Source organism: Saccostrea echinata, unplaced genomic scaffold (assembly GCF_033153115.1).
Source record: "Saccostrea echinata isolate AGI-Se365-2 ecotype Australia unplaced genomic scaffold, CSIRO_AGI_Sech_v1 ptg000029l, whole genome shotgun sequence".
NCBI classification, from domain to species: Eukaryota; Metazoa; Mollusca; class Bivalvia; order Ostreida; family Ostreidae; genus Saccostrea; species Saccostrea echinata.
In genome coordinates, this window is record NW_026889778.1 from 18980666 (window position 1) to 18998085 (window position 17420).

General features: G+C 32.8%; 1 protein-coding gene across 1 annotated transcript in view; it reads right to left on the reverse strand.

The window, feature by feature from the left end:
• Positions 1 to 332: 332 nt before the first annotated feature.
• LOC133195685 (dual serine/threonine and tyrosine protein kinase-like) overlaps positions 333 to 17420 on the reverse strand; it is a 35456-nt gene continuing 18368 nt past the window's right edge. The window contains exons 5-14 of the mRNA XM_061331591.1: positions 15266 to 15354; positions 11557 to 11640; positions 9943 to 10040; positions 8156 to 8364; positions 7738 to 7894; positions 7371 to 7526; positions 6739 to 6829; positions 6159 to 6408; positions 5527 to 5746; positions 333 to 2121 (exon numbers count right to left, since the gene is read on the reverse strand). Coding sequence (XP_061187575.1) covers positions 2037 to 2121; positions 5527 to 5746; positions 6159 to 6408; positions 6739 to 6829; positions 7371 to 7526; positions 7738 to 7894; positions 8156 to 8364; positions 9943 to 10040; positions 11557 to 11640; positions 15266 to 15354 — 1439 coding nt within the window. The 3' untranslated portion in view covers positions 333 to 2036. The remainder of the gene's footprint in view (positions 2122 to 5526; positions 5747 to 6158; positions 6409 to 6738; positions 6830 to 7370; positions 7527 to 7737; positions 7895 to 8155; positions 8365 to 9942; positions 10041 to 11556; positions 11641 to 15265; positions 15355 to 17420) is intronic.

A 17420-nucleotide genomic window follows, 5' to 3' on the forward strand; every position in this document is an offset into this window, starting at 1 on the left:
CCAACCAACCCCCCCCCACCCCCCCCCCCCCCCCAATAATTTTCAGTACAAGCATGCTGTTAATATTCTTGTCAAGTTATTATAATTTCCTTACTATTTAATGAGTTTAATTTGTGCCCCTTTCAGAATCGGACATACATTTAAATATACAGTGTATATTATAATGCATTTTGGCAAGAAAATCAGATTCTCTAGATTCTATCCACAGTTGCTAGTACACGTATTTGACATTATATTTTCTATTACAAAAAATATAACCCCAACTCATAAATCACGTCAAGCGCTTGTGATTAAATCTTTAGTTATGTCACACTAAAAACTTGATGGAATCATTTTCAAATTATTCATTTTTATTCAATTTTTTTAATGGTGCAATATTCACATCTATGACACAAAACATAACATAACGTAGTATTTGATAACAATTTAAGTTTCATAACAAATACTTCTCGTACATTGATGAGACGCGTCTTAAAATTTAACAAAAATATTACATAATTTACAGGAATGATTTTATAAACAACCAAATATATTACAACTTCGTCTAAAAACAGTACTCTATTTCCGGCTTTGGGATCATGAAACATTAAACACGTTTATTTATTTTTATCATCAAGAAATCCAAATTATAGTGGATAATTTTAGTTCGCTGCTTATAAGCATTGACTGAAATTTTGAAAGTTCAACGATACACTACATTTATTTCATGAATTCAAGGCCAGAACTACATGCATTTAAGATACACCAAACAAATGTGTAACACTAAAAGTATTTGTGATTGCATGTCTGTAAACTGTATAAATATTATAATCAAGTTCAATGGGCTATATGCATTTCAAAACTACTTACATGTTTTGCAACGCATATTTTCAATTTCAAGTACTTTCATGTTCTCATTATTACAATGTTGATTGCATTGATTTAAATCTCAAAGATATGTACACATGCATATAAAATTATACAGGTTTATACGTAAAAAATAATTTACATGTGAAGATGACTGGATGATTGAAAATTTACATATTATTTACATGTGATAATTTTAAAGAAAATGATTCTTTCAATACATATTTAAAGATTGTAATGTTTCAGTAGTGGAAATCTAGATAAGTACCAACACTTCAATAACTAAAACTTAAATTTCTCCGTTTTCTTGTGGACAAATTAGAATACAGATCACTTTATCATTTGTTCTTAAAAGCAAATTTGGGTGATATTTGATATTGATAGGTATTAGACTATTATATATATATTGCACAGTAAAACTTGGTAAATAAGTCGCCCAAGGGATTCAGGGAATCATAGAAAGAATTCCTTACAACCGAAATTTCTTAATAACCGATTTTTACTACACTTAATGTGTAAATACAAAAAAATTGACAACTTCCATACAACCCTTTTTGCAAGACTAAATTAAACAATGTACCAAACACTAGATCTATCTCAAGATATATGTTTATGGAAAATCTCACAAAAAGATACAAACATACGAAAGTACCGTACATATTTCAAAATCCCCAACTGTTTAACAGTCTATACAACTATAAGGCACATAAAATATAACTGTTTCATATTCAAAACAATTGAAAATTGCACAGTAATTGTCCATTATGCAGAAATAGTTCATATGATCAGACACAATTTAATAAATACAGCATAAATAATACAAGAGGCTGAAAATGATGAAAATGATTAATTCAGATGAAAATTTAACACCCAATAAATATTTCTTTATTTCTAAATCAGGTATCGGAAGTACATGTATTTAAATTTTACACCACTAAATCAAGTTCCATAATAATTAGAAGCATATTATTTTCCCTCCATGATTGACAAAGTTAATGTTCTAAGAGATCACTATTTTATTGAATGCTCTTTTAATCATAACTATTTTAAAATATTTTGAAAATGGTGCTATCTGGCACTCCTTAATGGAGCCTTAATAAGCATAATGTTTACAACCAAAATTTATTAAGCAGTGGTATATTACACCAATAAACCTTGAACTTTCAAAAATGAATTTTTAATGAACAGTTTTAATGTAAATGCTCCTCCTCAATTTCAACATAAGGATATTCATCAAAACTGCCTGACTCCACAAAATCTGGATGGCAACAAAACCTGCAAAATAATGGAGAGCAAACCTTAACCCTTATAATTAGTCTTCATGTTCTCAAATAATGTAGAATATTAATTAGCATTTAATTATCTTGATCTCTGATTAATTATTAATATTAGAGCTCACATTATTATAATGCCTAGATTTAAGCTTTGATTGCTTCTCTTTTTAAAGATTTGTACACTGAAAATGATCTCCAATACAAAAGACTTCACTGTCATTTCTTGGGGCACAATATACATTTTTTGAACTAGGGAGCAAGGTTCATTTGGCCTTGTAAAAATAAAATTCAAAAATAATGTCTGTTCAATTTTACTGAACAATGTCTAAATTATTGATTTCATGTTAAAATAAAATTGGCTAATAAAAACAACAAAATTTGTTATTCTCTGCATTATGATTTCATGACTCCATTCCATGTCAAAATGGCCAATGTTTGAAGCTTTTTTTTTTCATTTCAAATATAGCTTATCCTGTAATCTGAATTTTAAATGTACAATGCCATGTACATACTGGTATTGTAGAACTCTCTCTGTTGTTTTACCTTTAAGGATAAATAACACAAACAAACTTTTTTTTCAGAAATCAGCAATATTTCTCACAGATTTATATTCAAATAGGTAACCTGAGTAATTTTTGCCAGGTAAAATGTTAGAATTTTGCAAGATTTTGTCACAAGGTTTAAAATGTGTGCAAAATTTTGTATAGAATTTCATAGAAAATGACACAAAGGCGCATATCTAAGCACCAAAGAAAACTTGCGACTTCTTTATATTTTATGGATTTATTATTTATGTCATTTCTATCACAAATCAGTCAAAAAGTATATATCAACCCATGCAGGCATCAAATTTTTGTTTGCGTTATGTATTCTAACTGAGCCATCACCTCGATATACAATGTAAGTTACCAGTTAGTCCTGTTCACCAAGATATAGTGCTTAATGTTTTTTCATAAAACTCACAAGCTTTATTTAATTTGTATTCATCAGTGTTTGACAGTTATGAAATTGATGGAGTTAAATCCGCAGCGTGGATTAACAAAATTTGATATCAAAATTGTGTTTGCGGCATCCAAGACTTGGAAGCCAGCGCAAGATACATCATAATAAAAAGTAAAAGGTATAGTCTGGTTCCCTGGCTCATCCACGCCAAAGCAGCAGAGCCAGGTGGACTTCAAGTCAATGCTGTCATATGATTGGTCATCACTGTTTGTGCAAAATGATCATTGATTAATATTGAGCCATTGCCATTAACCATGGAAACGCCACAGATGCATTACATTGAATCAAACAAATACATCACAATGAATCTCTACATTAATTGACACCGCAGCTGAATATGATGTCATAATGGGCATGGATTCAGGGAAAAATCGCTATGAATCTATTGTAGTTCACCTGGCCATAGTGTTGCGGAATACACAAAGCAGAACAGGGACAGGGAACCAGGCTATAAAAGGTAGTATAAAACATGTATTGGCCAGGTTCTCAAGCAGAATGCACTTTGCTGAACCATTAAACCAGCTGTTGCCTTAAGCCTCATGCCAGGTTCTCACATCTAACAAACAGCATACTTCCCTCAAACCCATTCAATAAATGTTTTATGTTTACTGTTTTTCTTTCCCTTTCCTTCTTTTCTTAATTTTTGGCATAGGTTGTACTCATATTCTAATCCTGGATTGAAATTTCTTCAAATACACTTCTTACTTTTTAAATTAAATTTTGAATATAGCAATTTCACATGCTATGTTTAAAATGGAAGATAAGATGAAAATTCATTATAAATGGTCTCAAGACATGGCCTTTTTGTGCTCAGCGAACCTAACTCTTAAAGTGTGAAACTGAAAATTATCAATACATCATTTTAATTTATTTTGAGGGGAAAAAAATTTCCAGTCATTCTAATAAAACTTCAAAGGATTTGAATTTTCATTAAGAGGAAATTAAGAATATTCTAAAATTAGACTTTACTGTACATCATTTTAATGGTTTTTTCCCTAAATAGGTTAAGTTAAGATATTATTTAGTGTTTATAAGTACATGTATTTTAACTTCATTCTGGTAAGGCCTCATTTCAAAAGCACAATAAGAAAAGAAAAAGATATTTTTCATACATGTATATACAATGTAGTGGCCTATTAAATTATTTGTAGCATTTTGAAACTTTTAATTGCCAAAGTGAGAAATATGTGATTTTTATCAAACATTAATTCTATTCTACAAAGCAAATGTAGGGAAGTGTGTTAAGCACATAAAACATAACACTGCCACTACCATTAAATACAATAGCAACAACAACAAAGGTAAATATTAAAAAGCTGCCCTCAGTTAATCTATAAGCCAAGCAGTCTCTTATCAAATAAATGTTCCATTCAATGCATTATATTCACATACTTTTACCATTTCAAGGATTTAGCCATATATCTGGAAAATGTAGTGCATGAAGATTGATCTAGGCTCCATGTATAATAGGAATATCCTAGATGCACCTTCCACACAAGTTTGTTCCTGATGGACAGATACCCTTTCTAAATGAACCTTCTCTGACTTCTTTAGCCTAAGACATGGATGCCTAGGTATATATTGCATATCCTTACATGCACCATCCTTACAAGTTCTTACTGGTCAGGTTTTAGTTAACTTTAAACACGAGACATGGATGCTGAGGTATATAGCACAAACTCAACTTGACAGACCTTGTCAACTCCATCAAAATGAGCTTTAAATCTTGTATAAAATGAGAAATTAAAACTTTTCTGTGAAATAATTCCTATATTGCTAATGATTAATCATGAATTTTATATATAATCATAGTATCTTAAAGACTCTTGTCATGGACTTCTGAAGGTAAGAGGTAATTACAGTTTCTTTTTGAAAACAGTTTTCAAAATTGCGAAATGCATGTAATTGAATGTGAATTCAATACATTTTGTTCCCTGGTTGTTCCTCATTGTATAAGCTAAAATACAAAGTACTGCTAATCAATCATAAGTGATACTCATAATTAAACATTTTATTTATTTTGAGCATGTAAGATTTAACATGGTCTATCACAGCAGAAAAGTTTTTAAAATGCTCCTGAAACATAAATTTAGTGTTAGTTAGCTTTATCAGCACTTTAGAGGAATTCGTTGTCAGGAATGTTATTTTTGTTATAAAAACAAGCATGCATGTACAAAATATAAAATAAATGTACGTTACAATGCTTAGATGCAAAAATAATGTAACAAATATAAATAAATAACAGATATAATTCACCTTTTCCATTACAAGTGTGAAATTACTACAAGAGTTCAAGTGTCTACTAACAGTTCAGCAAGGCAAGCAAATCCTGTCATGCAAGAAAATATAAAACACACCCACATCCAGTTTCTAAATAAAAATACACTGTTATCAAGATACAAACTGAGTTCTTGATCCACTGGAGGGAATTCTCCTTGTTATCTGTTTGCTTTGTTGTGCTTTTTCTTTGGTGGCTTGGGATTTTTTATAAGTTGCATGTAAGTCCTGAAGCCTCTTTTCCACATTGCCCAGTAGAGGGCGCCTCATAGGGTCTCCATTCCAGCACTCCTGCATCAAGTTCCAGCATTCCTCATCGAACACTGCCAGCTTTTCTGGTCTTAGTCCTGGAAACAGATTAATGAAACATTTTTAAACAGAAAAATTTACACAGTCTTTGTCACTTCATGAAGAGATTTTCTTTTAATAAAACTGAGGCTGGCCATGGGCACAAATTTTTGAAATCCATTTCTACATTAGCACAGGGCAATTCTTGTAAGTGCTTTGGCTCAAGGACCTTAGGCTCCTTATCTTGTAATTCAGGTTTTTCACACATAAATGATGACAAACTACAGTGAACATATATCTTATTCATGCAGACACTAAGAACTAGGAGACTTAAAGCACTCAAATGCCAAAGAAGAGTAAATCATAATATGCTTTACTTAGTAAGATATACCTACATGTATATCTTCAGGAAATTATCTGCTTTAATTAGTAAATCACACACATGTCTTGATTAATATGTTATACAAATACCTTTTTTGACATTTGTCCACAGTTGGTCTTTATTTGCACACTGTTCAAATGCACCAGGGAGCTTGACATTTCCAGCACAGACATACCAGAACAGAACACCGAAGGCGTACACGTCCACACTATTGTCATAGCGCCCAGTGAAAAGCTCTGGAGCCATGTGAATGGGCGTGCCCACAATACTCCCACTCATCATAGCCTCTGGCTTACAGAATCCTAGATCCGTCAGCTTCCCACGGTTTTCCTTGTCAAGCTGGAATTTAATAACATAGAATATTTCAAAACTTTCAAGTTAGAAATACATGACCATATTTCCTTTGAGAAAACTATTAACACACCTGTTTTAAGTTTCTAATTTATAATATTTTCACTAAGATTTTACACTTCTCATATATTTTAAGCTAAAGCTCTAAAAATTTCTTGTACCAAAAAAAAAATTAATCAAATACTTTCCATTAACAGATTCCTCAAAGACTTTTATAAATCTTTTTTCAATTAAAATTAAAACTTTCTTCCCTAAATCTGACAACTGCAGAAATTTTTCATTTACATCTATCACCTGGACCCAGAAAGGTAAACTTACCAGTACATTTTTTAGTTTGATGTCTCTGTGTACCAACCCCTGACTGTGAAGAAATCGGATCCCCTCCACTACATCTATAGCCACAACGATCCTAAGTAAGAGAGAAAAAGTTAACATTCAACCTATGAATAGCTGTATTCTTGACATTAAGTCTTATGTTAGGTATGTCAATTTAAAATCATCTTTGACAGTTAATATTTAACAGTCTGAATTAACAGAAAATATGGCAACTTATGTTATGTGCCTTTAAAAATTTTCCAATATATATTTTTATTGAATAAGGTGCTGTATCAATAGCCCTGACTCCGGGGCCATAAAAGTTAGATGAGCTCACTTTTGATCTCAGTCTCACTTTTCTACTATTAATTCCTTTGCTAAAAGCAAGACGAGATCAAAAGTGAGCTCGTCTCTAAGTTTTATAGGTGTTACTTAATATACCACATACATTTGAAATTTGCTATCTCAAACATTGATATCTCATTTACCTTGGATATGTAAAACTGAGATGGAAATCCCAATCACTTTTACTGTATGTACTTTTATTTACTTTTAGTTTTTATTTTTTTATATGGCCCCATAGCGTTCAAGATAACATGATTTGACTATATTAAGTCCCTCTCTGTTTTTATTACCTTGACAACCAGTCCAGTCCCTGTTTGATTGCCCCGTACAGATCCTTCTGCAGTCTGTCCATGATAAGTAAAACAGCGGGGGTGCTCCCTCCCCCATACATGTAGTCTATCACTGACCCACGGAGGGCCACAATTCTGTCATGGTGAGGAATGTTTCTGTCAAACAAAAGAGAGAAATCAAACCTAGATATGTTGTTTCAGTACATTAAAATATAATGTCTCCTCTTCATTCAATTCATACAGAAGTTTTGATGACATTTAAAATGTTCTTTAATGGTTATACCCACATGCAAACCATCAATTTGCAATAAATTACACTTAATTATGATGGAAAACATTTCAATTTTCAAAATTGTTGGGTACATACTTGGTATAGTAGAATTCTAATGCTAAATCATTCCAGTGTTTGTCATCAGGGGGAACAACTGATTTTATGGCACAAGGGGAATAACCTCCCCAAGAGTCGCAGGAGTAGACAACTCCGTACTGTCCTCGTCCTATCTCACGACCCATCTGTGGCATGCCTACAAGAGTGTAGAATTTCTTACAACGTAATACTATAAATGAAGAACTGCATGCTATTTCATACATCTTTAATGTAAGCAATAGCACAGATGAACACACAATATCTAGATGTTATCATCTCTATATACTTTTCAATTTTTAACTCATCTCTTTCTAATTTTTAAAGTACCAGTATTTTATACAGCATTCACGATGCTTTGAAGCAGTATTTATCTATGCAGTTGTATGTCATTAGCACACTTTATACATAATTAACTCACCATGCAGTATGACATCCATCAGAGAGGTGCTCTCCAGGGCCACCTTAGCCACACGAGGAGCATGAACTTTGCGGAGTTTTAATCGCCCCTCCTCTATCCTGTCTAACCTCCCGGAATGTTTCTGTTCCAACTGTTTAAGGGCAGCAGCGAAAGAATCATGGGATTTATTCAGCCTCTCTTTGATCTGACTAGAGATACTCTTGGCCAATCTGCATAACAATATATCCTTCATGACAATGTGTATATGTATAATTCCCAAAACTTGCCAAGTGTAAATTTTATTTGCTGTCTACGAAAAAAGTAGTCTCCCTTGAATAAGCAAGCCTTTTGTAAGACTGAACGTTTTAGATAATAGAATTTAACCTTTAATTCCTGTTAAGGTTTTCCATCCTTCTGCTCATTAATATAAAATCTTTCTTTAATTCTTAAGAAATCTAATTTTATGATTAAAATGCACACACTTTAAGTATACCTTGTGGGGCAAAATTTGACAGCAAGGGCCTGTTAACTTGACAGTTTTATAAAGGAATTATAGTAATTTCTACCAGTTAGAATTATCTCTCTTATCAGAATATCAATGAACCTTAAATTAGAATTATTTCACGAATTTTATGTTGCATATGCCATAACAGGTACAATCTATACAACTTTGTTCAAATCAGTAACTGCGTAAAAGACATCAGAAAGTTTGCCTTCACCAGAAATTGAACCCCTATCCTTTTGCACCATAACCATATTTCACCAGAACACCCATAAGAATTTTCATATTAAGGTAGAACCTATATCGGAAAAGTCTTTGTCACAGGATTTTCATACTTTTCAAAATGAGTAATTAGCACTTGCTTATTTATCAGTTAAAATTACATGGCATGTTTCCTTGTTATTAAATGTACTGCAGCCGGCGCAATTTGGAATGATTATAATATACTGCAACAGCCTTTTTTAGGGGGTACATGGTCATAAGGAGAATATAAAAAATCACAAAAATACTTCTTTAAACACCTTTCTTTATAGACTTTATTAATTAAAGAATAGTTAGGAATATTATCAAAAATTAATTTTGTTTTTCTTCAATTGACATTAAAGATTAAATCCACATTTCAAAAAATATATGCAAATACACTCAATATTTTTCAAAGGATATTTTAGTCCATCTACAACCCTAAATTTGTAAATATTTACTTAAAGTCTTTGTGACAGTGTTTTCAATCCTTAATATGATGAAGAACATACCCCAAATGATTACGAAGAATGATTAAAATAATTATATACCTTTCCCTGCAAACTAATGAGTGAGATGCTTTTTATCAATACTAGTCATGTTGACCTTTTTGCAATTACACACTATTTAGTATATAAATGAATGTTTTGGTGTTACTTTTAGATTTACAATATGAATATTTGTCAAAAAATGAAAATCTCTATTTAAAAAAATTAACTTTTTATCGAAATGTTATTATTATACACAATATAAACCACTAAAAATCCAAATGAATAATTAAGAAATAACTATGAAAATAAATACATTTCATTTCATAATTAACATAATTACAAACATTAAACACAATCTTTAATAGATTTAAGACTCAGATGATATATCATCAAGATATTGTACTATCTAATAGTCGACTGAAGATTTCTTAGCAACTTTGCATTCTTTCAAAATAGTTGCATGTCAATCACTTATCACAGTTGTGTATTTTCATTAGCTGAGACAGACTTGCATTCGTTCACTTAACTATGACGTCATACGACGTAGGTTCTACATTAAGTTTTGTGTCCATTACCTGGCTTCACTGAGACTGCTTAACATGTCTGAGGCTGCCTTCCTCTTCCACTCTATGTCTATCTTTGGCTGTGTACTCCATGGCATGGACTGTACAAGCTGAAACAGAAGAAATTCAATATAGGTCAAAGGTTCAAAGGTAAAGGTAATACAGGTTTATATATTAAAAAGTAATTTCTGTATGAATTTTCCCAGAATCTTAAATTATTAAAGAAAAAAATGTTGGGCAGTCTAAATCTATTTTTGATTAAAACATTATAGAATCGATAGAAAAGTGGACAAAAAAGTCACCCAAGATATGGTTTATTCTGAAAACTGAATCTGGGAAATTTTTATACTTTAAGAGGATATAGCTCTTTTAGACAAGGGTCATTTGTTTGATTAAATCTGAAAATGCATGTCTGCTTAAAAGATTTAGCATAGTGTACAAGGGTTTATTGTCATCCTGTGTTATTTTCATCCTATTACATTTCAAAACAATTTTTAATTACCCCTTTTTCAGTTGTAATAAAAGAAAAGTAACTCTTATCTCTGTTTAACTTGTGAATTCACCCACTGATGACAATGGTGAAAGGGATGAATTCAAATTGGCCCCAAATTTCACACAATATTTCTTTCACAGACTCAAATTGATTTCTTTGAAAGAAAACGGTCTTTAGTTACATCATTTTCATTGATTCCCTTTTTCTTCCTTTTTTGTTTTAATTTTGGTTTAGGAATAAAAATAGTACAAAAACTATTAATTTCTTATGAAAACTAAAATCACTGTAGAGAAAGATTTAGATACTCTAATGCTGTTAATTCATTGATACTTGCTGGCTCAAGCTTGTGTTAGTATAAACATACAGCACCGTTATATTTAAAAAAAAAAGAACACATCTAGAAAATGGCATTTTGGACAAACACAATGACAAATCCATTTTCATAATGATTAGGGTCATTGTTCATGCTATCTTCTTGAGACTATTTTTCAGCATTTGAGGAGCAGAAAATGTCATATACCGGTAGACAACACTTTTGAATTCAGAAAGAAAAAAGTGAAGAAGACGAGATTATATACCGACCTTCATTATGAGATTCTATAAAATCAGGGAGGATGATGAATTAGGAGGATGAACACACTGTTAATTTATATAGCATTACCGAATACTGTAATTCACTTTTAATTTGAGAGAACTTTATTTTCGCGAAATTATGTGAGACTGTCTGCTCACGAAAATTTCATTCTTGCATAAAATTCTACTATTAATTAAAAGATTAAATAGATCGAGTAGTAACCAAAATAAAAAAAAAAAATTGTTTCCGTAATAAATACCAAACAACAATATGGCAAAAATAAGGTGTCTAGTTGTGAAATTTTAGTGATCTACAGTACAGCAAGAACTGTGTACTGTATTTTTGCATAAAAAGTACTGTATGTTACAGAAAAGAGAACATTGCTGTTGTAAATCTGAGTTTTCAATAAGGGTGAATTATAGAACATTAGACAGGAATATCATGGTTGTACCATTTCTTTGAACATAGGAGTAAGTAAGGGTCAGAATATCTCTGCTGTACTGTATTTCTGTGTAAATGAATATCAGGATATCTTGGTTATACTGCATAATAGTTTTACCTGTTTCATCCTCTCCAATATGACCCTGATCAGAGAGGAACTTGACTGAAGACTTATCTCTACCTGGTAGGCTGAGTTCATAATCTGTAAAGATATACATAATTTAAATGTGTCCTAAGGCTTGTTACTTTAAAAGTGGGCATTTTTTTTGGGGGGGGGGGGGGGGGGAGGGGGGGGGGGATTTTACAATTTCCATGTAACAATGAAAGCATTCGTATGGGTGTTATTTTTGCAGAAGTTTAAGAATTTACAAAATGTGATGGATTGTTGTTTACATTGTAGTATATTGGTACTTTTTTTTTTTTTTGCAATATTCATGTGGTGATAGATTTTGTGAAATTATGTACAGCTTGCAAAATTTGCAAAAATTTCCACGACCTAAACATTACCATGTTTACAGTGAAATGGCAGAAAACATTTCCATTCATCTTTTTTTTAAATATGAGGAATTTCAAACATCAAGGATTCCAGATTTTTACCATTAAAACACAAAAATTCTTTAAAACGTGGTTAATAAGTATTAAGCATTTAAATACCGTGCTTTCTTTTGGACAGGTATATAATTATATTATTACAATTTTTTATTACATGATGGTGAGATTTGAAGATATATATTCAAGAACAAGAGGCCCAAGGGCCTTAACGGTCACCTGAGTATAATACAACAATTTAGAAGTTAAATACACTGACAGATGAAGCTTTTTTGCCCTAAAGCAAGAGAAGTAGGAAGATCAGGATCAACAAAATAATTAGTCTAGTATTCAGTATCAACTCATAAATTAAGTTCTAATCTGTGCTCCACTTAACACTATCACCATGCAGACTATTAACAAACTATTAGTGCTTCTGTACTATTTTTAAACCAATATTAAGACCTCTAGCATTGACCTCTCTTATGGTCTTTGAAGAACTTTTAATAAGATAAGTTATTTTTGTCTCATTTTTATTTATCTATTACTTACAGGTCTACCTGGTTATTAAAACTAAGAAAATACTTTTTGAATTATATGATAAACATTCTTGCATAATTATTTTATTCTATTTACCTTTCAAATACATTATTTACAGTGATTAATTATCAAAAGTGAACGGAAAAGGGGAATAACTTCTCTCAGTAGAATACAAATTAATAGAGCCCTGCCCAGGACTAGAATGCTTAGACAAATGGTCCAGATGTTCAAAAATCTGGTAGAAATGCGCTTACTTATATCATTTAAACTTTTACTCAGTTTTCTTCCGATATGCCCAGAAGCAGAGAAGAATTTCACAGGTACAATGCATTTTCACTACAGATTCAACAAAGCCTTACCCTAACACCAGAACCCAAGACCAAGGGTCAAGAAATTTACAGATTTGAAGAGTTACCCTCATCATCATAACTATGGACTTCGAAGAATTAACACTTTTCCACTATATTATCAAAAGCCCCCCCCCCCCCCTCGTTATGCCAGAACCCCTGACCCTAGGACCACAAGATTTAAAAATTCTGTTCGAAGCTCCCACTTTCATCATAGCTTAGCAATTTATTTATCAGCTCAATGCTAAGGAGCAGACAGGATTAATTAATGATTAATTAATAGAATTAATGCTTTTTCACTATATAATCAATAGAGCCCCCCCCTTCCTCAAGAGCCCCAAAAACTGAAGCCACATATTTAAAAATTTTGGAAGAAGCATCCTTGCCTATCATAATCATGCACTTAGTTTGTTTAAATAATCTCCAGTAGCAGAGAAGATTTTCAAAGAATCAATGCATTTTCACTATATAATCAATAGAGCCCCGCCCTAACACCAGAACCCCTGACCCTGGGGCCATGAATTTCACAATTTTGGAAGAGGCTCTCTTGGTCATCATAACTATGTATTTAGTTACTTTTTTTAATACCCAGGAGCAGAGAAGAAGATTTTCAAAGAAATTATGCTTTTTCACTATATAATCTATAGAGCCCCGCCCTAACACCAGAACCCCTGACCCTGGGGCCATGAATTTCACAATTTTGGAAGAGGCTCTCTTGGTCATCATAACTATGTACTTAGTTACTTTATTTAATACCCAGGAGCAGACAAGAAGATTTTCAAAGAATTAATGCACTTTCACTATATGATGTATATAGCCCCACCCTGAGGCCAGAACCCCTGACCCTGGGGCCATGAATTTCACAATTTTTGAACAGGCACTCTTGCTCATCATAACTATGTACTTAGTTACTTTTTTTAATACCCAGGAGCACAGAAGAAGATTTTCAAAGAATTAATGCATTTTCACTATATAATCAATAGAGCCCCGCCCTAACACCAGAACCCCTGACCCTGGGGCCATGAATTTCACAATTTTGGAAGAGGTACTCTTGCTCCTCATAACCATGTACTTAGTTACTTTATTTAATACCCAGGAGCAGAGAAGAAGATTTTCAAAGAAATAATGCACTTTCACTATATGATCTATATAGCTCCACCCTGGGGCCAGAACCCCTGACCCAGGGGCCATGAATTTCACAATTTCTGAAGAGGACTTCTTGCTCATCATAACTATGTACTTAGTTACTTTTTTTAATACCCAGGAGCACAGAAGAAGATTTTCAAAGAATTAATGCATTTTCACTATATAATCAATAGAGCCCCGCCCTAACACCAGAACCCCTGACCCTGGGGCCATGAATTTCACAATTTTGGAAGAGGTACTCTTGCTCTTCATAACTTTGTACTTAGTTACTTTATTTAATACCCAGGAGCAGAGAAGAAGATTTTCAAAGAAATGATGCACTTTCACTATATGATCTATATAGCCCCACCCTGGGGCCAGTACCCCTGACCCAGGGGCCATGAATTTCACAATTTCTGAAGAGGACTTCTTGCTCATCATAACTATGTACTTAGTTACTTTATTTAATACCCAGGAGCACAGAAGAAGATTTTCAAAGAATTAATGCATTTTCATGATATAATCAATTGATAGAGCCCCGCCCTAACACCAGAACCCCTGACCCTGGGGTCATGAATTTCACAATTTTGGAAGAGGCACTCTTGCTCTTCATAACTATGTACTAAGTTACTTTATTTAATACCCAGGAGCAGAGAAGAAGATTTTCAAAGAAATAATGCACTTTCACTATATGATCTATATAGCCCCACCCTGGGGCCAGAACCCCTGACCCTGGGGCCATGAATTTCACAATTTTGGTAGAGGGCTCAATGCTTGTTACAATGATGCCAACAGTTTGACTGCTTGATGTCCTGGAGTAAAGAAGAAGATTTTTAAAGATTGTATTATTTTTGGTGGTTTTAGCCCCACCCCTCAGGCCCCAGGGGGGCAGGGACCATGAAATTCACAATTTTTGTTCCCCTTCACCCATAGATGCTATATGCCACATTTGGTTGAAATTGGTTAAGCGGTTTCAGAGAAGAAGCTAAAAATGTTCAAATGTTAACACACGACGCACGACGCACACCGACGGACGAGAACGGATAGCAATAGGTCACCTGAGTGACTCAGGTGACCTAAAAATCATATTCCCTGGAAACATGAGGGGTTCCAAAAGGGGTTAGATACAGGATGTACTTTTTATTCTCTCTGTTACGGGAGTGTCTAAACCTTTTATAGAATTATTATATCGAGGTATAAAAAATATATTTTTATCTTATGAAAAGCTTTCATATTTAGTCTTATATATAGAGTAGTAATTAGTGAAATACTCTGATGATTTATAACCTGTTTGAGTGCCTCGCTTGTTGTCCCTGACTCATTGCCGTCCGTTTTGTCTATCCTCTCTAAACTCTCCAGACATCGTCTAAGGGTACCTATTTATAAGGAAGAAGACACTGGATCAGAAATCAGATGTGCTTATACAATGTATCTAATACAGAAAGTCATACATCTAATTTGAACTTTGAACTCATAGATCTGGCTTTAATTGAGTCCTTGACCTTAAGAAATATAAAATGCTGAAGTACATGTACGTGTAAATTTCGATAAACATTGTGAACAATCAAACAGATAATTATAACAAAGCCTAAAAGTACATGTATTTTCAAGCCCTAGATTTTTCAATCTCAGCCATCAAAATATTTTCCCAGGAGATTATATTGAAAAATGAATTATTCATGCATCTATACAAGGGTCCTATACAGGTGTACTAGACAGTGTCATGTGAACTTATGATTAACATAATTCTGTAGAAAAAGTGCATTTCTGAACAAAAGGTCCATACGGTAGCACAGATAGAGCTGTCAATGAAGTCTGGGTCGTGAACTTTAAAAATTTTGTAGGTCTTATTTTTAATGTTATCTGCAGCCCTGCTGATAGAGTCAATAACTCCTGACCTTGTTATTCTTAAATTTTTAATAATCAGCTGTTGACCTCTTTGTACCATACTCCCCTCATCAGATACATGTATACACCACCCTTATATGACAAATATAAGTTTTATCTCCTTCTACCAGATAAACAATCAAAATTTCATCTTCATGACCAAGCAAGTTTTCATTACATTGTCTCTATTTTTAAATTCTTGATTGTAATGTCATAATCACTAGAAATATACATTCTTACATCATATTCCCTTGTCAGAATTAAATATGACTAAAATACGAAAAGATATCCATGGAGAAATAATATGAATTACTACATATTTTTTCAAAGAATTAAAAGTGAACACATTTATTTTTAGACTTGCATGCAGTCTTGTGATATCAAAATTAAACAATTGTAGCCCTGTCATGAGATCTACCGTCTATACAAAGCATACATGTGATATGTACAGGCTGTACGCAAAATGTACAGTTTTTTGAGCCCATTCATCGTGTACCGGCGGGACACCAAAATTCACGGAATATGAAAATTTGTACAGTATTTTGAATTTCTCGCTAAATGCCACCATTTTCCTCTCATTCTCGCTCGCGAGACACTGGAAACGTCAGCTGTGTTTGACACTTGACCTTCTGATAATTGTGTAGTGTACACAAACCATCGCGTGCGAAGGTGTGAACTGCCAATTGGGATAATTATCTTGCTATAAATCAGTATCAAATACCCCTTTAGGTAGCTTTATTTTTTAAGGGGTACTTAATTACTGTTAAAGTTTCGTATACGCAACTTGATTGAAAAAAATTAAGCCAACTTCTAAAGTTGATATACATGACTTTAGTCTTAATATACGTGAATCTCACCCAGATCTTCGTAGGTATAAAATATACGATGTTTATTACAATGATTACAATGGAATTTCAGAAGAATTTAAGCGATATTTTATACCATTTTTTTGTACCGTTTTTTGATAGGCAGTGTACAGTTTTTTCACCCAAATTCCAGTTTTTTTATGGCTCCTGTACAGTTTTGTGGTCTTTGACTTATCACATGTATGACAAAGACTTAAATATATGAACTTCACAGAAAAGCATATCGACCAAGCAAGAAATGTGAAGTCAATTTATATGCTTTTTTGTGAAGTTCACATTTCTATGGATTGACTGAATGAGAGGGCTACATTTTGTTATATTATTTTTTTTAAATATTTGCAAAACAAAATTTGAAAATAATGGGAATTAACTTCAAGTAATTTTCTCTTAATTTTTATAACACATTAGATGAGAGATCAAAATAATTAAAGTAAACTCTTTTAACATGTGTTTTATGTAATTGTGTTTCCTCTATATTGATAGAGTAAAAGCTTAGCATTTTGATCTGGTACATTTAGTACCAAAATTAAAAATATTTGTTGTATTTTTTAATGATCACTTTATGAAACAAGAGGCCCATGGGCCACATCGCTCACCTGAGTGCTTTGGCCATGCTGTTCTTTACCAGATTTCCCCCTTGAAATACTCATTGTGGCCCCACCCTACCCCCGGGGGTCATGATTTTAATA